Source organism: Actinia tenebrosa, unplaced genomic scaffold (assembly GCF_029948245.1).
Source record: "Actinia tenebrosa isolate PJP-AT-01 unplaced genomic scaffold, QUT_ActTen_1.0 PGA_scaffold5__44_contigs__length_20552954, whole genome shotgun sequence".
NCBI classification, from domain to species: domain Eukaryota; kingdom Metazoa; phylum Cnidaria; class Anthozoa; order Actiniaria; family Actiniidae; genus Actinia; species Actinia tenebrosa.
In genome coordinates this window covers 4303225-4322776 of record NW_028292582.1, presented here as the reverse complement: position 1 = coordinate 4322776, position 19552 = coordinate 4303225, and the positions used below count along the sequence as shown (strand labels likewise).

General features: G+C 38.4%; 3 protein-coding genes across 5 annotated transcripts; 2 read left to right on the top strand and 1 right to left on the bottom strand.

Moving 5' to 3' along the window:
• The first annotated feature begins 15 nt into the window (after positions 1 to 15).
• LOC116303652 (uncharacterized) lies at positions 16 to 3041 on the top strand. Of its 2 annotated transcripts, none has more exons than XM_031713233.1 (6): positions 16 to 150; positions 379 to 514; positions 1342 to 1407; positions 1642 to 1694; positions 2252 to 2327; positions 2915 to 3041. In XM_031713233.1, exons 1-6 carry the CDS (start codon positions 20 to 22, stop codon positions 2957 to 2959), a joined length of 507 nt encoding a protein of 168 aa, XP_031569093.1. In that variant the 5' UTR covers positions 16 to 19; the 3' UTR covers positions 2960 to 3041. The 2 variants fall into 2 exon arrangements, with proteins under 2 accessions (XP_031569093.1, XP_031569092.1); XM_031713232.1 differs by having other exon boundaries at positions 1327 to 1407.
• On the bottom strand, positions 1616 to 5786 carry LOC116303651 (uncharacterized). 2 transcript variants are annotated; one of them, XM_031713230.2, is made up of 4 exons: positions 5661 to 5786; positions 4121 to 5453; positions 3723 to 3881; positions 1616 to 3109 (listed from the first exon to the last, which is right to left on the bottom strand). In XM_031713230.2, the coding sequence occupies exons 2-4, from the start codon at positions 5009 to 5011 to the stop codon at positions 3026 to 3028; spliced, it is 1134 nt and encodes a 377-aa protein (XP_031569090.1). In that variant the 5' UTR covers positions 5012 to 5453; positions 5661 to 5786; the 3' UTR covers positions 1616 to 3025. The 2 variants fall into 2 exon arrangements, with proteins under 2 accessions (XP_031569090.1, XP_031569091.1); XM_031713231.2 differs by lacking the exon at positions 5661 to 5786 and having other exon boundaries at positions 4121 to 5526.
• A 293-nt stretch (positions 5787 to 6079) lies between these two features.
• On the top strand, positions 6080 to 19340 carry LOC116303653 (centrosomal protein of 120 kDa). Its single transcript, XM_031713234.2, has 22 exons — positions 6080 to 6250; positions 6817 to 7001; positions 7599 to 7685; positions 7820 to 7973; positions 8728 to 8885; positions 9319 to 9525; positions 10103 to 10366; positions 10686 to 10916; positions 11470 to 11675; positions 12037 to 12186; positions 12521 to 12635; positions 12872 to 12936; positions 13782 to 13881; positions 14406 to 14600; positions 14900 to 14989; positions 15433 to 15525; positions 16286 to 16398; positions 16777 to 16825; positions 16939 to 17061; positions 17574 to 17765; positions 18772 to 18827; positions 19058 to 19340. The coding sequence occupies exons 1-22, from the start codon at positions 6205 to 6207 to the stop codon at positions 19329 to 19331; spliced, it is 3153 nt and encodes a 1050-aa protein (XP_031569094.2). The 5' UTR covers positions 6080 to 6204; the 3' UTR covers positions 19332 to 19340.
• Positions 19341 to 19552: the final 212 nt, after the last annotated feature.

Below are 19552 nucleotides of genomic sequence, written 5' to 3'. Positions count from 1 at the left end.
AAACTAGCAAGAATTCAAGATGGCGGACGCACAGCAGAGAACAGAAGCAAACGAAATAGCTGAATTTCTAAGCGAATTTTTGTTAAGTGCTGAAGTTTCCAACGCTTATACGTTAGATGAGTTCAAAGAATTGTTTCCTTTGAAGTTCAGGTGAGTCTGAAAAACGTTCAACTGGTGATATTTTGTGCTGAAGATTTGGCGGGAATTTTGGTTTTTGTTTCTGGCAATCCGCTTTAAATTCAAAGTTTTCCTTTGTTTGGTGTAAATGCTTTATCGTTGCCCTGTTGTTGCTGCTGCTGCGGCTGTTGTTGTTGCTATTGTAGTTATTGCTAAGCTAAGATCAAAAGATTTTCTGACACATTTGGTATATTCACACAGAGATCATGAAGATGTGAAGCAGTTGTACAAAGCTTTTCAATCAAAAAGAAAGAAACTTAAAGCAGTGATAAAAAGGAACATCGCAAGACATTGTTCAGCAGCCAATATGATGTCTCTACACCTTTCTCACGAGCAGGTAATTACTTCTATTTTCATAAACATGCAAACTCCGTGGCTACAAGCTGCACACTGTTTTTTTTTTTCTTTTTTCTGCTCTCAATCAAAACTAATCAGTTGGTACCTTTCATATTTTTGACTGGCGGCAGTGAAAACCCAAATTGCAAATTGCTACTACAGAGTTCGCATGCTTATGAAAATAAACCTTGAAACGATGGGTCAAGTCAAGGTTAGACTTGATAACATAGTAAATTTAGCCTAAACAGCTGGGGGGGGGGGGGGGGGGGTACTCCCCTATATTCACTATACAGGTACATGCCGCCATTCTTCGATTCTAAACTGGAACAGGGTATATAAAATTGTGCTCACTCTGGAACAGGGTATATAAAATCACGCTCTCTCCTCTCTGGAACAGGGTATCTATTTTTGCAATACCGGAACAGGGTATGGTTTTCAGCGGTCTTGCTCTTAAACAGGGTATGAATTTCAGCGATTTTACTCTGGAACAGGGTCAGGGTTCAGAGGGCTCTGCGGCACATCCCTACTCTAAACGGGCAAGAGTACCCCCCCGGGCTTAAACACATCAAGTGAAACCTTGACTTGGTGCTATTGTTTTGTGGTCACTCAAGTGAAACTGGGAAAAGTTAGCCAGTGTAGCAGTGCTTTTGGGGGTGGGTGAGGAAAGAGAAGGGACTAGAGAGGAGGGAAGAGTCCACTCTCTTTCCTTGCCCCATTCCCCTCCATCGAAATGCCGCTACACAGGCTAGAGAAAGGTCTGTTTTGACTGTTTCCTGCTGCCAATTCATTTTTATGCTTAATATTACCTAACAGTATCATCATCTACAGAACAACTCTTCTGTTCCTGGAAGCAATGAGGAGTCTTCAGATAATGAACAGCAACATCTTAAAGAGGTTGGAACATGATTTTTAGTTTTTTTATCATATTTTATAGTGGCATAGACCTATGGTGTGTGATGTGCTGCAAGGACATCATCCTGATAATACTTTGCAGATAATGGTGTTGTTGTGACAACCCCAAAACTTTGCTCTTTTATGCTGTATTTCTTTAAAATAGTTCATTTCTTTTGACATTCCTACTTTTTAAATAATGTGCAGTATATTCAGGTTCAGTAAATTTTTATTTAGAAATTACTTTCTGTAAGGAAAGATTGCAAGGCAGCAGAAAACCAGTTTATGAGGTAGGGTAAAATAATAGAATATTTATTGATTATGATAGGACGGTTTGCATTTAAGTGGGAGATGATGTGGCAAATATGCATAGCAGTGTAGCTGTACCATATCTTACCATAGCTACACACATTGTAATTGGTTAATTTACTGCAAGACAATTGGTGCCTATTTCAACTATTTGCTTGTAAATTATCATGCTTGTAAAGCAATACCATATGTTTACCTTTCCAGGGGCATACAGTGTAGCCAGGATTTTTCAGGGGGGGAGAGGCACAAATCTGAACAGCTGCCTATTTTTCCCCCTCAGAAACGCTTAACCAAAATAAACATCCTTTTATTTTTTATCACTCCTTTGGCTTACAAACTGAGGGACATGGGCACCCTATAACCCTCCCTCTAGGTATGCCGGCCCCTGCATTCATATGAAATCCACTCTAAGTTATGACTTTCATTTCACTTGTCATAAATATATTTCCTAAGAGGATTTGTTCCCTAGGATTTCTGTTGAGATTTTTTATTATTTTTTAGTTTTTTAGATAATTTCGTAACATTTTATTTTCCCCAGATGCGAAAAGCAGTTGAGTGATTTTGACATATTTCAAGGTTTAAATAATAAAGACTTCAATGTACATACATTACAGGTATGAATATATAAACTAACTCTTGGATCTAGTTATTCTTTTGAGAACTATTTCTCTATTTACCACACAACTTTTCTGAAGGAGAAACATTAGAAAGTTGAATGGTTTGTTTTTGATTATTGACCTACCAAACAGATTTAATGAAGGGGTAACTTCTTTTTTAATGACTTTCCTTACCCTTTCCTCAACCCTTTCCATACATTTATTAATATGATATAGGGAGAACCTAGCTTTCTTATGAGACTGTGCTTTTGTCTGAAACAATTTTTTTTCCCTGTGTAACCTCATGAACAAATGAATTTATGTTGGTTAACTACCATTTTTATAAACATGCAAACTCTGTAGCTACGAGGTGCATTTTTCGTTGCCACCAGTCAAACATATGAAAGGTACCAACTGATTAGATTTGATTGACGGCAGCCAAAAACTAAATTTCAGTGTGTAGCTCGCACCTACCGAGTTCGCATGTTTATGAAAATGGCAGTAAACAAATGCTTTTATTCTCATGACAATAGACATGGTGCCATGCAATAAAAATCCATGTGGAAACGTCAAGTCTGAAATTAATTCAATTTTTCTTTTCATAGCTTTTACGGGAAAAGCTTGAAAAGCCTGATTTAACAGAAGCCTAAAATTCTATATAACTTAGTTTATCCTTTTCTACTCTTCTTCTGGCTATGAAGTAAGTGTTTTTTGATCTATTTTAATGATGGCAAATGAGATGGGGAGACTTGTCCATTGGCTGACATACGACCACGAGCACCAGTTAGATTAGGAAACATCTATAACGAGAAAGGATTCGACATAATAAATTATTACTGTAAATATAATTATTATTATTTAAAAGGTATGATAAGCACCAACAATGCTTATATTTGTAAAACCAATTTATAACCAATATTTGTATAACCAATTAACAAATTTTATTTGAAAACAATAAACATGTGATGTTGTCAATCATCAAAATATGAGATTTATGAGCTTTGACACCCAGTTTCAAAACTACATAACCCTCCCCCCCCCCCCCTCCCCAAGGAAAGTTTGATAATGGGCCCAGTTCCAGAACTTATGACCAAGAAAGTTTCATTAAAATGATAAAATAAATACTTGATTATCACACAGCATTTCCTGTTGCAAAAAAAAACTAAAAACATCCAAGCTAAAGAGGTCTATTCTGGATAGCCCCCTCCCCCTTTTTTTAATGTTAAACCCCCCCTTCCCCCACTTTTTCCAATACTAGTCCAATCTTAGCCTCCCCCACCCCCCACCGACTTTTAAAATTGCTCCGCGGGCTCTGTAGCAGTCTGTTAGTCATTACTAATTTGCTCTAGTGTTTCGGTTTCAAGGCCATGTTGCTGTGTCGGAATTTAGCATGTGAAACAGCATTTTACTTACTGCATGATCAGGAGAACCAGTCATGGAAGTTCTTCTTTTCCCATCTGTTATGATGGGTTTCTGTTCAGCAAATACTCTGTTAAAATTGGATTCTCTGTTGCTTATTTCTAATCGATATCGTTGAACTTCCTTTCGCAGCCTTTCTAGTTCTTCATCTCTCTGTAAACATTAGGATAAAAGGATTTGAACTGGATTACATTCACATCAAATAGTTATTAGGTTATAAAAATCTTTCGGTAATGAAATTTTGGAATAGGCAATTTTTGCTTGAAAAAATAAAAGAATAAGACTAAATAGCAAGGAAACGAAAACCAACAAAATCTGCCCTGTTTTTGTTATAATAAATTTGATGATTTTTTTTGGTTCGTTATTATCTGTTGATGATTTGCAAGATTTACCTCATAAGCTGGTGTACATCTTGGTACCTCAGGAGTCTCTTGTTTCGTCTTACTCTTTCGAGGTTCCTTTTTCCGGTTTTTATCATTTATTAACTGTTGAATCTGAATATTTAGTTTTCTATTTGATTCTTCTAGTTCTTTATTAAGCAGTTGGAACTGTTTGCTCCTTTTTTCAAGTTTTGAATATTTGTCTTGATCCTCTATTTGACATTCTAACAGTTCGGCAATCTTTGCCTGTAACCTGTCAGTCTCGCCCTGCCAATCATTCTGACGGCCATCCAGTTGTTTTTCAAGTCTTTCTTTTAATGATAATGCATCCTGAAGTTCCCTGTCTAGTCTTTTTACTTTGGTTTGAAGTTCATCTATTTGCATTTGGTAATTTTTCTGCTTTTGCGTCTTTGAGGACAATTTGGCACTAAGTTCATCATTTGTCTTTCTGAGACGTTCAATTTCATCTCTCAGTTGTTGTAACCCCTCTGATTGTTCAGTACTAAAACTTGCTTTACTAAACAACTGCTCTCTTAATTTTATAATATCTTTTTCCGCGAATGCAAGTAAATGGTTCTTGTCATCCAGATTGCGTTTCAGTTCTAATTCGCGTTCTTGTAGCAGCTGAGCTTGTTGTTTATGTTTCGTTATTTCTGTGTCCTTCAAGTCTAGCATCACTCTTGCTTTCTCGAAATCCTCTAACTGGCCTTCCAGCCATGAAACTTTTCCCTTAACTTCTTCTTCAATCTTTTTGATCTCACGCCCATACACAGTCTTCAAGGCCTCTATTTCGACCTCTCGTTCATGGTTTCTCGTGAACAGCAAGTGAACGACCATCGTCAATTCTGCAATCTTTCTTGATAGTTTTCCTTTGAGATCTATTGCTTCTTTACTCTTCGCCATACTTTGAGGGTTTTTTTTAACCAAAAAATCACGACTAACCAAGTTTTTAAAAAGGCATGCGCATGACTCCGTTGCAAATTATATTACGCATCCTCGATAATTAACTCTTGTTTTGTGGAAGATTAAGGTCGAATTTAAGTTAAGTGAATCACGATTCGAAATATTTACTTCAAGGGCTTTTTGAGAGCAACAATTAAAATAAGATGTTTAGAACCAAGGTAACAGTAAAACAACTGATCGCCGCGGGCTAATATCACTGTCAGTAATTATGAAGAACAATAACCTCAAAAGTCATCCAGTCGATTAAATGGAAACCAAGACGAAAACAGTACGCCAATCGAAAACCATTTGTCTGCAGCACTTTGTTGGCTTTCTTGTGTTATTTTGACCTTCCTTCTTGTTACTAGTATTAAACCATAACAAAACGAACTCTTTGAAGCTCCTGCAAACACACAAACCAAGTATTCAGAATGCAATCGTGGGCACACTACGCCTCACAGGAAGGATATTTTACAGAATTTTTGATCAACTAATGCCAGCTGTTTGACATCATTTGGTGTCGCTAAGCACCCAGGATTTGTGATTAACATAACAATCGATTCACACATAGCTTCCAAATCGACCGATTTAACAACAGATGTTTATTTACCTTTCTCTCGCTCCTTAATTGCGTTTTCGACAGCAGTCTTCCGTTTGTCCTTTGGATCATAACTTCCGTTCAGGAAAACAGAAAGCTCCTCGACAACATAACAGAGCAGACAGAGCAGTCAACAGAGCAATCAACACTCCGCGTCCCTTTCCCCGGCCACCACAGGGATCCCGATTTCTCAATTTGAAATTCAAGCAATTATCTTAAAAAAGACCTTATGAAAAAAATTTGGTTAACAAAATCCCATTTTTCAAAGTATAAAAGATATATAGAACATCGAGAAGATGAGAAATTATCATTTTACGTAATTTCGTTGTTGGGATACCTTAGTTATCACTGGCGCGTAAGCCTGAGTACTAATAATACAGCCCGCGATGATATTGTGCAGCAGTTATACAAACAAACAGCAAAAATGGCGGCTGATTTGTAATTTTCGGTTTGTTTGGCTTCGTTTCCTTTGATTTGCTTCAAATTTTTTCTTCGTATGTGGTTCAAACAGCCTAATCTTGCTAATGATGTGAGTCTTAGGGAAGTCATTTTGTAAATGGCGGTCGGGGATCAAATTTTAGTGGTCGTTTCGATTCTTGAAGGTGAGTTTTTGTGATGCTTCCCAGAATATCAATTTTATGGCAGTGACTTTGAATTATTGCAAACTCTCTTATTATTTCAGTACAACTTTTGAAATAATGACTTAGATATAGCTAATGTTAATTCATTCGTTGATTTGCTAGTTATAAATGACAATGATGGTAATAATGATGATGATAATAATATTATAAAACATGATGATGATTATGATGATAATGCCCTTCATATTCTGTATATTACCATGAAGTGTAAGTACCAAGGAAATCCTAGCATACCTGATATCCCATGAGTACCAAGTAACAATAAAAAATGCCATGTGCAGAACAACTGTCAACCATGAATGTGTAAACTTCCTTGCCATCATAATTTGCTAAAATGATGTTCACCTTCATACCCCCCCAAAGAGGTTCCATATAATGTGGAGAATGTATGGATATTTTCTGGAGCTACCTATTTAGCTAAATATATAGATATATAGAGTGATAAAACATTAGTGTCTATGTAATTAGAACCTGTCTGTAATGTAAATAAACCTTTACTGACTGTTTCCAAACTCTATGTTCAACAGGGAAAAAGTTCCCGAAGCGCCCCAGGCACAAGATCTTAATTGAGACAAAGTTTGATGGAGAAACACTCTCAACTGATCCCATTGATCACAGTGAATCTCCAGAATTTTCAACAGAGTTGGCATGGGAACTGAATAAGAAAAGCCTTCATCAACATCGTCTTCAGCGAACACCAATAAAAGTCCAGGTAATCATAAAAATCTTATTATCTTTTCAGTATTCTTAAACAACCCCTAGGTTGATCAAAGTTAAGGCACAGCTAATTCCAAGATGGAATTGGAATTCAACATGTCAGGTTTTGTTGAGGAAGAAAAAAACAGAGAAAAATCCATAAATCAAATGATCAATCCAATTGAAATCAGCTCACAAGAGATGCTGAGTCCAGGAATCAAACTGACTTCCAGGGGCACATAATAGTGTATACGGATTATTGTACTACTAGTGGTATGCTAGAAGACTGACACATTAATAAAGTTTATGTACTATGTATGCCATAAATATCTGTAAATTTGTCAATATTCATGCTAAAGGTTTCTCAGCCAATATATAGACACCTGACAATGATTCAATCTTGTAAGGTTACTATAAATTAAAAAGTAAAGGTGTTCTTTCTAGTACTGGTATAGCCTTTTGATTTTAACTCATTTGGATTTATTTGCAGCCCCCATTTCGGAGAGGATTTGTTGGAGTTTACAACAGATTTGACTTAAATGTACAAGCTACATAATTATGTGACTGTATACAATGTAAACCCCCTCATGAATTTGATTTTCTTTCATTGCAGTGTTATGCACTGGATGTCTTGACATCACAAAAAGAAAATGTTGGTTATGTTATACTTGATCTAAGAAGTGCACCGCAAAAACCTGAGGTAATCTGGAATGCTTAAAAAGAATAATTTTCCACCAAGTCATTCAGTTGGAAATCATAATAATATTCACATATTCAAAACGAGAAAACTGACTAAAGGTATGTCTGTCTGGATTGCATTTTGTTTTTCTATAGAGAGCTCAGTGGTACCCACTTCTGAGTTCAAAGTATCAAAAGCTCAAGCCAGAAATCAAACTTCAGTTGTGTCTAGAAGATGACTCCCAGCCAAAACCTGCTGATAAACCTCACCCTTCACCTGGGCATCAGCAGCCGCAGCCAAAAAGAAAAGGTTTGGTAACATCATACATATATGTTACATACTTTTAGTTACTGTAAGATAGTCCCCTTGTAGCACTTCGTCAGAATGCAGCTCAATTTGAAGGATAAAGCAATAAGTTTCTAATTCTCTGGAAATTGAAATTCATTTGATTTGTCATCCAAATTGAGCTCCTTAGCATCATATGCAAGGGGTCTATTCTACAAAACTACCCATATAAAATGCAGTCATTATAAGTATATCCAATTCATCCACACCACTTACTTTTACATTCATCCATCTACTCACCCAAACACCCAAGTTATCCAATGATACACTTAGGCCCAGGGCAAACTTCGAACTTTCCATGCACCGAACTCATTAAAAACAATGGATATCAAGTGATAATGAGGCGGCATTCTTTGATGTAATTAAGTTCATTGCATGGAAAGTTCGACGTTTGCCCTAGGCCTTAGTTTTACCCACTCAGACATCCATCAACCCACCCTTCTGTAGACATCCACTCATTCATTCATCCACTCACATCCATCCATCCATTTATCCACCCAGTCAGCCATCCATCCATCCACTTAATTACCCAGACATCCATCAACCTATCTGTAGACATCCACTCATTCTTTCACTTACCATCCATCCGTCCATCCAGTCATCCATCCACTTACCCACCCACACATCCATCCACACATCCATCCATCCATTTTGAATCATTATATTTAATACATGTTTGTATAAATGTCTTACAAGGCTGTACTTTGATACCCTACAGAACCACCACCAGCACCAGTTATCACTTTAGCAAGTCCAGGCAACCTTCATCCCTTACTAAACAATGATGAAGGATTCTACCAAATTGGTCCCAAAACTTCTGCTAACAAAGTATTTGTTTTGTCTGTAACCATTGGTTTTGCATCAAACCTGGCTAAGGTAATGTTTACAAAGATGTTTATCGATGTATCGACTAGTAACTTTTGAAGGAAAACCAATGATATTCATTGATGTTTCAGCATGTCCATTGTAAAGCTGATGCAAACAGTTTATTATAGGAAAACTCTTAATTAAAACTGCCCCGAAACAAACTACAGCCTGATCAAATTCACACACACCTAACTTACAGATTTAATTGAAATTTAGAGTGTAAGGTTTTGTTGAGGGAGGAAAATGAGGGAGGAAACCAGGGAACCCAGAGAAAATTCTCAGATCAAGGGAGCAAACTCTACTCACAACTGATGCCAAGTCCGGGAATTAACCCTGAGACCCCAGAGGTTAGAGGCAAGTGCCACCCTGATTCCTGAAGTAGTCTTGTGTTAAACATTTTGAAGACAGTTTTAACATCTTTGTTAATTTTTTCTTTTCATAGCTCATACCATCATCATTCAAGCTATCAGACCCCAAACTAGGTGGAGGATTTTACTTTTATTACTCACTTCTTGGTAACGATGTCACTAATGAAGTCTTCCATGACCTACTGCAGCCTAACTTCCCTGCCGAGAGAGCATCAGTCAGGATCAATAGTACCTTTGAAACTCTGAAGCAGTTCTTTACCTCCTCACACCATGGCCTGGAGGTAAGTCAGGAATAACTTACTAATGGTGTTAATTGAAAATACAGCCAAATTAGAATACAGGATTTAGGTACTGTATTGAATGTACATTTGGATTATTCCACCATGATTTTTCACAAGAAATTAATTACAGTCTAGATGATTTATAAAATTAAAATAAATCAACTTTGTTTAATAGAGGATGACACTTGACAGTAATTCAATTTGATAAACTCAAGGTCCTTTTTTAATTTCTCTAATTGATTAGACAGGACTGTCATTAATTTGGTCACCTGAGCCATTGAAGATTTAACCATTTGCAGATGTTATTACAAAAACAGCACCTTCTCCTCTGTTATTTTAAGACCCTGACTGTTGGTCCAGTCCATCCAGTCCACAAGGGCGGATCCAGCCAAAATTTTGGGGGAGGGGGCTAATAGAGTTTAGGGAGGGGGGGGCTAATTGAGTTTCTTCAGTCAACACAATGGAAAACAATATAAAAAGCATCGTTTTTTTTTCTTGCCCCCCTCCCCTGGATCCGCCCTTGAACCATCTTATTATAGCTGAACTGGTGGTTTATTTGCTTTAATACTTCTTTCAGGTTCATCTTTGCAGTGGAGACCAGTCACTCGGCATGGCCTCAGTATCTTTACAAAGCCTCCTAACACAGGAAGCCCAGTTGCTGGAATCTCCAGCAGTCATAGAAGCCTTGTTTAAACTACGACCAATGAGCTCACAGCAGGAGATGCCGTCTGTTCCAGATGATACAGATCCAGTGGTGTGTGTTTCTGTATCTCTCAGATACGAACAACCAGGCGCTGGTGGCTTCTCCCCTGATAGAGCAAAGATTGGCTCAGTTGTTAAGGTACTGAATAGACCTCTTTACCTTAGACATAATGTTTTCCCATTTTAAGCCACTTGTCATTCCCTAGGGTTTTATTTCTTTGTTTAACAGTCGTGCATGAGAAGACACAACTCAATGCAACTCAAACAAACAGGAAAACATTATGTTCCAGAAAAAAAGGTGTAATGACAAATCCTGATGATTGGATCAATTCCATAATTTGATAATAACATTGCTTCACATAGCTAATGTTACTGTATTTTGATAAATTCAAATTTTCAGATCGTGAATCTCAACGTTTGTAAGTTATGAGTGAAGACTTTTCTAATTATTTCTATAGACCCCAAAGAAAACTGAACAACAAAGAGGTCCACCCAAGACTCCTCCAAAACCACTACCAACCAGATCTGAAAAGGGTCCAATTAATACAGGTGCTGGAACTATGGCACCAAATGTGAATTGCTCTCCAAGCACCCCTGCCAGGCCAAGCACTAGTACCCCAGACAAGGCCACTAATCATGGGAGAGAAGCAGAAGACACTAAAGGGCATGCTGTACCTTCACCAATAAAGGTACATAATATTTAGGTTCAATGGGGGTGGTTCTGGGGGAGGGGGTGGGGGAAGCAGTCTTGACAATTAGCATTACAGGGTGAGACACAAAGGACAAAAAAAATGTCTGTAAAGGTTGGGTGTTGATATTAAGTGGGCGTGTGTTGAACAGAGTTTGACTGCTCTCATCACTGCACTTGACAAAAAGGTATCCATCCATCCATATCCATCCATCCATCCATATCCATCCATCCATCCATCCATCCATATTCATCCATCCATATCCATCCATCCATCCATCCATATCTATCTATCCATCCATCCATATCCATCCATCCATATCCATCCATCCATATCCATTTATTTATTTATTTATTTATTTATTTATTTATTTACTCATTTATCTGACAATGACATGTTTAGGCTCACAGCAGCAGAGTATGGCTCCACCTCAGTGTCACCAGTTAGGGGGAAAAATTACAATATAATATACAATGAAGAACAAAGAGGAAGATTGCTATTGAGATATTTGATATTGATCAGCTAAATAAAATGCCATTTTCCTACCATATAGAATCAAAAATCTCCAAAACGACACCCCAAGAAGCAGCCACATCCTAAATCAACAAGTGCTCCATCTTCTACAGCTAGCCAAGTGACATATGGCCATGGAGGAATGAGTTCATCAGCTGATCCTGATACTCGGCATTTTTGTTTCTCTATTGACCTCAGGACCATTAGTGATTTGGACGTCAATGCCCCCATTAACTGTTTTCTTAGGTAATTAACCAATTTCCAGTAGTAAATCAATTCTAAAATCTAGGTTTTGATTTGACTTGATAATGACTCGGGTCAACGTGGAAATGTCATCTACTCTTTTACATATTTTATATTTTTAGTTTTTACTCTGTACAATTTTGCAATTCTATAATCAAGTTATTATTTTTGTTGTTATTATAAATATCATTAGTATTAGTATTATTTATGCTGCTGGGTAGATTATGACGCATGAGCCATAAGGCCAACAACTCTTACATGGATTTCCTCTGTGCCTTTACATAACAAATATCAAGAGAAACTGTTTATGTTGTCTTGTCTAATAGGGATTCACTACAGCAATGCCTTGTTTGTAATCTTGTAGGTATACCTATCCATTTTTTGGTTCATCTGCTCCAGTCATGACCAGTCCTCCAGTAGAGGTATCCCGACACATACAAGTACTGCTGCCCAAGTCATTCTGTGCTTTTGATTTCGCTGCTTCGCCAACGTTATTACAGGAAACCTTTATGGGGTGAGTTAAATATTTGACACTTGCTGCTGCTGCTAAATGCAACGTTGCACACGACCAGTAAAATTGTTTCATGCGTCCAGCTCTGTAATGATCGCATGCAACAATGCATGAAAAACAAGGAATTGAGAATGCTGTTGCTGTTGAATGCAACGTTGCACACGACCAGGAAATTGCATCATACATCTATCTCTGTAATGGTCGCAAAAACAAAGAAAATTGAGCACAATGCGGCCCCCAACATTTTAGTTCTCCAATGCAACATGGCAGCAATGAAATTGTATTATGCGTCCATGGACCGTTGCATCCTTTTAACCAGTTTTATTTGTTATTCCAGGATTCCCCTGGTAGTAGAGGTATGGCACAAAGATCAAATGGCTGGAAACCTTCTTCTAGGCACGGCTACTGTTACTCTTGGACACATTCTGGCTGTGGATAGAGCGAAAATGCTGGTAAGTGCCATTCATGCACCCAGTGCTTGTGTTACCATTCCTTTAACTTTCACAATACCTTCAAATTTTATCGATACCCTAAAACAACCTCTGGGCTGATCAAAGTCAGGGCAAGCTAACTCACAGATCGATCCAACCCTGAAACAACCTCTGGGCTGATCTAAGTCAGGGCACGGCTAAACTTAGTTTTCACCTAGTTTTCTCATTTAACTGATGTCTTTCTTTCTCTCTCCAAGAGTGGTGGTGTTACGGGATACAGACAGATCTACAGTGAAAGAGTTCCAGTCATCACAGCACATGAGTATGTTGTACACTATGCTACTCGGACAACTATCCCCAGTTAGTCAAATCCAACATGTGGTCTACCATCAATGCTGCGTTCTGATTGGATGAGCTACTAGTAGGCTATAAGTCATATCCCTCTAGTAGCGAAAAGCACCGGCTTTGAAAATATTAAATTTAACTTTATAATTCAAAACTTCTTTACATCTATTTATTATATGACCGTGAATCTTAGAGCCTGGACACTGGCAAATCGAGCAACCTGATTGGATAGATCGCATCGCGGACTGGTCTAGATTCTCCGGTATTAACCGGTCCGATCGCATATTAATCTTACGGGGAAAACATTTTGTCCTTTTCAATGAAAAGTGGTCATATAATAAAACTCTTATCAACCGAGCTTGGTCGGTCTGTACAGGATAATCTTGACCTCGGTCGGGTACAGACATCGCTGCGCTCGATCTGTACATTCCGACCTCGGTCAAGATTATCCCGTACAGACCTCCCGCTCGGTTAATAAGATTTAAATATTTGGCCAACTCATTGGATTTAGGCTTGGATTTGAACTAAATTAATCCACTCGCCCTCACGGCCTATGAGTCAATAGTCCATTCAGCCTTCGCTTTCGTGGGATATTGATGCAAAGCCTATCCTATTGCTAAATATGCCTCTTTACCTTGGGGTAATGTTTTCTCATTTCAGACCACGTGTCATTCTCTTGAAAAGAAGATTCTTTGTTTGAGTTGTATCCATATTCTTGTGTCTTCTCATACGCAATTATTAGACAACGAACTCTTACCCTAGAAACGATACGTGGTCAGTAATTTGCCTGTTACCCAACGTTATTTGAATGTTGAATTGTAGACCAACAAGAAAGATCGGAGACCTTCATGTCGTTCTTGGTCTGGAAGATTTTGGTCCTGTCAACCCACAGCAACTCCTCGCAGCTCGTAGTGGTCTCCAGGTTGGTTTTCAGTCTCATTCATTTGTTTGCTTCATGTCATGGTTTTTACTCCCCTTAGTTACCGTTGCTATGTCCCACAAGCTAAACAAAATACCTAGAATATTTAAGTATTTCAAACTCTGATCACAGAAAATTGATTATAAATTGTTTCAATAGTGTACTGTGTAGTTGTTTGTGGGGACAAGATTTAAATTCCACTCTGGGAAAACTGCTGCAGCGGTGATTGGTTCGCTATTGTGTGAGGGGACCATGAATACTACTTGGGCGTAGTACAAACTACTTTTACTCTAGTTATTTACCATGTGTTTATGTGTTTATTTTGGAAAGCACCAGTGGCCAGTAGAGGTAAGAGTGCTGCTCTCTTCTCAGCGCTCCGGTTTTCCTCCTTCCATAAAAAATCAACTTCTGGACTCCAATTATTGGACTCTGTGAAAGAAGAGGCACTAATCCAACTCCTTCCTTCCTTCCTTCCTTCCTTCCTTCCTTCCATCTATTATTTACCATAAATATTATCTGTATTTCAGTCCTTAAGCAACACTACATCTTCAATTGAAAGTAGTCAAGCCTCGTCCGCCATACCTCTCGCTCAACCCCAGCGTGTACCACCCCATCAGCCTGAGCCTCCGGCATTAACAGACCCCAGGGCTACTGCTGAATACCAGGCCGCCATGGAACTGGAACTATGGAAAGAACAACAGGAGGAAATCTTCCAAGCCCAGGTAAATCTAGACACATTGCCGACCAGTGACTGCAGCGGAGAGCATGGGGCTTGAATGATCCCCAAAATAACTTTATCATTACCGACATTCTTGGCATCATCACTATCATCATCATCATCGTCATCATCACTTATCGTTGTGATTGTACATGATTGCCGTTATTACCCCACCATCATCATCATTTTCCTTTGTCTCTTGTACAATCGTTGCCTAAATTATCATAAATGTTTATGGTTGGGATCATTGCTTTGACGTCAAATAACGTCGTATTTTCTTTTCTTTTTGCCATTCTTTTTTAGCTGCAAGAAAAAGAAACTCTTCACATGAGAACACTAGCTGAAGAATGGAAACGAAGAGACAAAGAACGCGAGCTTTTGGTCAAGAAAAAGGTTGGCCAACATAACTTGAAATACAACAAAATAAATACAAAATATGACAGTAAGATAAAACCGATTTCCAAGGTACGATTTTTCCTCACAACTGTCGCGCGCAACATGTCGACAACACGAATTGCTTCATAAATCGACCGTACAACTTGCTTATAGCTGATGTTACGCGGGACCCTTCGGCGACGATTTTTCGCGACACGACTCGCCGATTTTAATACGTTACACGAGTCAACTTTTCGCTTAACGTTGGTTCGAAAATCAACATGTTACACGGGAGAATTTTGTGCATTTTTAAAATAGCCGCCATCTTGTTTTTAACATCGCCTCGCGTTGCGCGAAAAATCGTTGAAAAGCATGTGAGTTGTGCGCAACAGTTGTAAGGAAAAGTGTGTAAATCGGCCTTTAGAATTCATTGATTTAATATGTTGACATACTGATTCCAGGTAGAAGAGTATTCCAAGTTAGAAGAAAAACTCAAGGGAACTGTTGCTGACCTGGAGAAACGAGAACGTCAACTCGCGGCAAACGAAGCCCAGGTTAGTGTCTATTTGTTTAAAAAAACACGGTATCATTATCATTACCAACATCAGTCACCCAACACCAACATCATCACCACCACCACCATCCATCATCAACAGTATCATCAACACCATCATCATTATAATCATCATCAACAACATTGTCATCATCATCATCGTCGTCATCACCCAAAACCATCATCATCATTACTATCACCACCACCATCATCATCCCCCACCACTATCATCACAACTATCACCATCATCATCAACCAACATCATCGACACCACCACCACCATTAACAACACTATCATCATCATTATCATGATCATCAACAACATTTTCATTGTCACCATCATCACCCACCACCACTATCAACAACACTATCGCCATCATCATCATCAACAACATTGTCATCATCATCATCATCACCTAACACCTTCATCTTCATTGCCATCATCATCAGCACCGTCGCATTATCGAAAACATCATCATCACCGTTATCAACAACATCATCCGCATCAGTATCATCAACGACATCAGCATCATTATGACCACCATCATCATAGTCTACCGTTGTATTTAGAGAGCTGACATTCGCGACTCAGCATTGATAAACTTGTGACTCTCCATGTGTAATATATCTAATGAAGTGAGACGCGGCATTTCCTATTAAAGTCTTAAAAGGACGGGGACTCTGACAACAAGAATTGGAATCAAGATCAAACTACTGGTGGAGCCTGCTTAAATTCTACTTTTTTGTTTGTAATTCTAAAGGCCTTGCGTCTAAAGGAAGACCTTGAGCATCAACACGAGAGAAGATTACAAGAAGTCAAAGAAGCTGCTCGAAGAATGAAGGAGGATTGTGCTCACCAGGTCGAAATGGAGAGGTAGCTAAAAACGATTGTAAGATCTCATACAATGTCTTTTACTAATCGCCCCAATGGCATACCAATCGTTTTTGAATTTTTCTCGTCCTAATGGGATCGACAAAATACTGCATTCAGATTCAAAAAAAAAATATTCACCCGTACTGTACCCTAAAAATGTCTAATAAAATATAAGTATTGACCCGTTAGACCGATTTTATGACTTCAAAAGCAAAACAAGAACTCAGGACTCCATTTAAACTAGCCCTACTAAACTGGATGTCCCTTTAGAAGTGATTTAAATAAATAGATAAATATTCTACAGCCATGAATGTCCCCACCCCACCCTCTGTTAATACATGACCACCTCATTTTGTAAATCTCCTACCAAATCCACAGAGGGAAAGTACGAGATTTAGAGCAGCAGAAGCAAAGGCTGGTTGAACAGGTAAGAGCAGATAAAGCTTCTTCTTTTCCTTGGTTTCCAGCTCGATTCTAGTAAAGGATCCTGGGATTGAAGTGAGCCGATATGACAGAAATGTTTCATATCTTGTTTTGTAGTTATACGCAGCGGAGAAACGTTATCAGGACAAGGAGAATGAGTTCGTGTCTTACAAAGAAAATCAACTCACTAAACCTGAAGTCAGATTACAGTCGGAACTCGATCTCTTGAAGGTTGAAAAGGTAAAAAGATGCACAGCGCATCGCATTCTCATACCAAGACACTTCAGCTTTCGAACAAAAAATCATTTTTTTATTCTCGATTTTTTGCTGAGAAGGGTCTGGGTACGAGAATGAACACCTCGTTCAGTTCCTAGACTTACTATGGATTGAATTTTACATTTTTCAACTCCTTCACATCAAAAAAGAAAACATTCATAAAAAATTCGAGTTCGCTCACATTTTTTCACTCGTTCATCAGATTAGTCTGCGTCACATCCGGAATTTTCTTCGTAAATTCCCTACTTTCACGCAGGCTATCATCAGATTTGATGTTTTGAACTTTTTGTTTTAAAAAAGGCGGCTTTTCTAAGTGCCGGCAAGTTTTCCTAATTTATTTATTGTTTGTGCAGTCTATATTCACAGCCACTCTGCTACGCGTCAGCATCTTTGCATCTTTTTTTTTTTTTTGCGCTTTTTCAAAATTTCATGAAATCTCACTCAAATTTTGAAATCTTTTTTCCCCCTCGATTTAGGTTGAATTAGAACGGAAGCTAGACACGGCAAATAAATCAAAGATTCACTATAAGCAGCAGTGGGGTCGAGCACTGAGAGAAGTGGCACGACTCAAGCAACAAGAACAAGCATTGGCGAGAGTGAGGCTTAAGAAACAGGAACAGGAGCTGGAACACATGAGGCTGCGCTACCTGGCCGCTGAGGAAAAAGAGGTGAGCTGGGAGTTCTTATGGAATTAACGGTATCATAACGATGTAAGGATAGTGGAAACGACATTTAATGGAGAGCATCTGTTGAAGTTACTTCAAAGCTATTTTTGCTTGCTTGCCTGCCTGCCTGCCTGCCTGCCTGTGTGCCTGCCTGCCTGCCTGCCTGCCTGCCTGCCTGCCTGCCTGCCTGCCTGTCGTTTTCCTCCCTCCCTTCGCAGTCATACATACATACATACATACATAACCTTTATTTCAATACGGAATCTCTTCATAAAAATGCTCTTCCGGAGAGCCGTATATACAATAACAAATAATAAATAATTAGATCAAATAATATGTACAAAATTTGCAAATTACTCTATATATCCTAATGTTCTAATTTACTACAATCTACTAAAAATAGCTTAATAATACTAATAATAAATTATTCTAAGTTTTTTACAAAAAATTTAAGATTTGGTTGCCCTCTAGTATGATTGGGCAAATTATTCCAGAGAACTGCCCCCCTGTAATGGAAGCTGTTTTTTCCAGCTTCAGTATATGGTTTTGGTACCGTCACATTATAAGTTGAGTTTCTCAGATTATAAGAATGCACAGATTTTGTGCTACTAAAAATCTGAGTCAAATAATGTGGAGTAATTCCATTTAATGATTTATACATTATTTTTGCAAGTTGTTTATATCTTCGAGTTTCAAGATTATCCCATTTGAGCTCACACAGAATTCCTATTGATCTTCTATCATAATTCGAACCTGTTATTACTCAGCTAGCAGCTCTATTTTGAAGTGTCTGAAGCATGTCACCCATCCCTTTCCTACAACTCCCCCACACAACACTACAATAATCGAAATATGGTAGTATAAGAGAGTTGTACATCGTAATTAATGTATCGTATGGTACATTAGGTCGCAGTAGGTAAAAGATACTAGTATTTCTTGGCTTCTTGTACTTCGACAGCGTATTCATGTGTCAATCAATTATGACTGTCTAATATCACCCACCCTGCAGGTTGTAAAAGCTTCCGAGAAAAACGAATTAGACGACATCAAGCAAGAGCTATTAAGGTTTGTGACTGTTCTAAAAGAACAGAAAAATATATGCTATATATAAATTTATAATCAAATAGTGGGTGACAGTCGGACAGTCACCCACTATTACGGACACTTGTTTTGGTGTCAGTGATATGCCTTCACCCATCCACTGAAACTGACTTCCTCTTGGTCCCCACCCCCACCCCCACACTCTTCACCGTACCTATATTAGCAGAGTTCATCTTTTAACGTTTTTCCTCAAGGCTGAAGCAACAAGAACAAGACAAATTACGGCTGTCAGAAAGTACGTCACAAATTCAAGGACCTACTACTCAAAGACACCAGATACACGAGCCACATTCACATCACTCAGGGATGGGTTCCTTCAACGAAGCGCAAGAAGACATTGACAATCGAATAGCAAAATTAATAGAAGAGAGAGACACTTTATTACAGACAGGGGTCTACACGACGGATGATAGAATCATTGTGGAGCTTGATAGACAGATAAGAGATGCTATAGCGAGTAAAGGATGAGGAAAGCTATCTTGCTACATTTTGGGGGGAGGGGAGGGAAGGGGAGATGCCAGAAACATTGAATGAGAAAGAGAAAAAAGGGTTGACATTGAAAGAAATGAAAGGGAAGGAAAATAAGACTATAAAAAAGCTTAGGTGCATACTTTTAATTCAGTCATTCCTTCAATTCCTTTCTTCCCCATTCCATTCCATTCCATTCTACTCCAAGGTCGTATCCACCA

Excerpts from the sequence above, each read along its gene's own strand:
- LOC116303652 (XM_031713232.1), top strand. The coding sequence starts at position 20 with ATGGCGGACGCACAGCAGAGAACAGAAGCAAACGAAATAGCTGAATTT. Across the intron at positions 1,408-1,641 it reads AACAGCAACATCTTAAAGAG|AAATTACTTTCTGTAAGGAA; the intron begins GTTGGAACATGA and ends ATTTTTATTTAG. Across the intron at positions 1,695-2,251 it reads GCAGAAAACCAGTTTATGAG|ATGCGAAAAGCAGTTGAGTG; the intron begins GTAGGGTAAAAT and ends TATTTTCCCCAG.
- LOC116303651 (XM_031713230.2), bottom strand. The coding sequence starts at position 5,011 with ATGGCGAAGAGTAAAGAAGCAATAGATCTCAAAGGAAAACTATCAAGA. Across the intron at positions 3,882-4,120 it reads GATGTACACCAGCTTATGAG|AGAGATGAAGAACTAGAAAG; the intron begins GTAAATCTTGCA and ends TAATGTTTACAG. Across the intron at positions 3,110-3,722 it reads CTGGTTCTCCTGATCATGCA|ATGTTTCCTAATCTAACTGG; the intron begins GTAAGTAAAATG and ends TTCTCGTTATAG.
- LOC116303653 (XM_031713234.2), top strand. The coding sequence starts at position 6,205 with ATGGCGGTCGGGGATCAAATTTTAGTGGTCGTTTCGATTCTTGAAG. Across the intron at positions 11,676-12,036 it reads CCCATTAACTGTTTTCTTAG|GTATACCTATCCATTTTTTG; the intron begins GTAATTAACCAA and ends GTAATCTTGTAG. Across the intron at positions 12,187-12,520 it reads TTACAGGAAACCTTTATGGG|GATTCCCCTGGTAGTAGAGG; the intron begins GTGAGTTAAATA and ends TTGTTATTCCAG.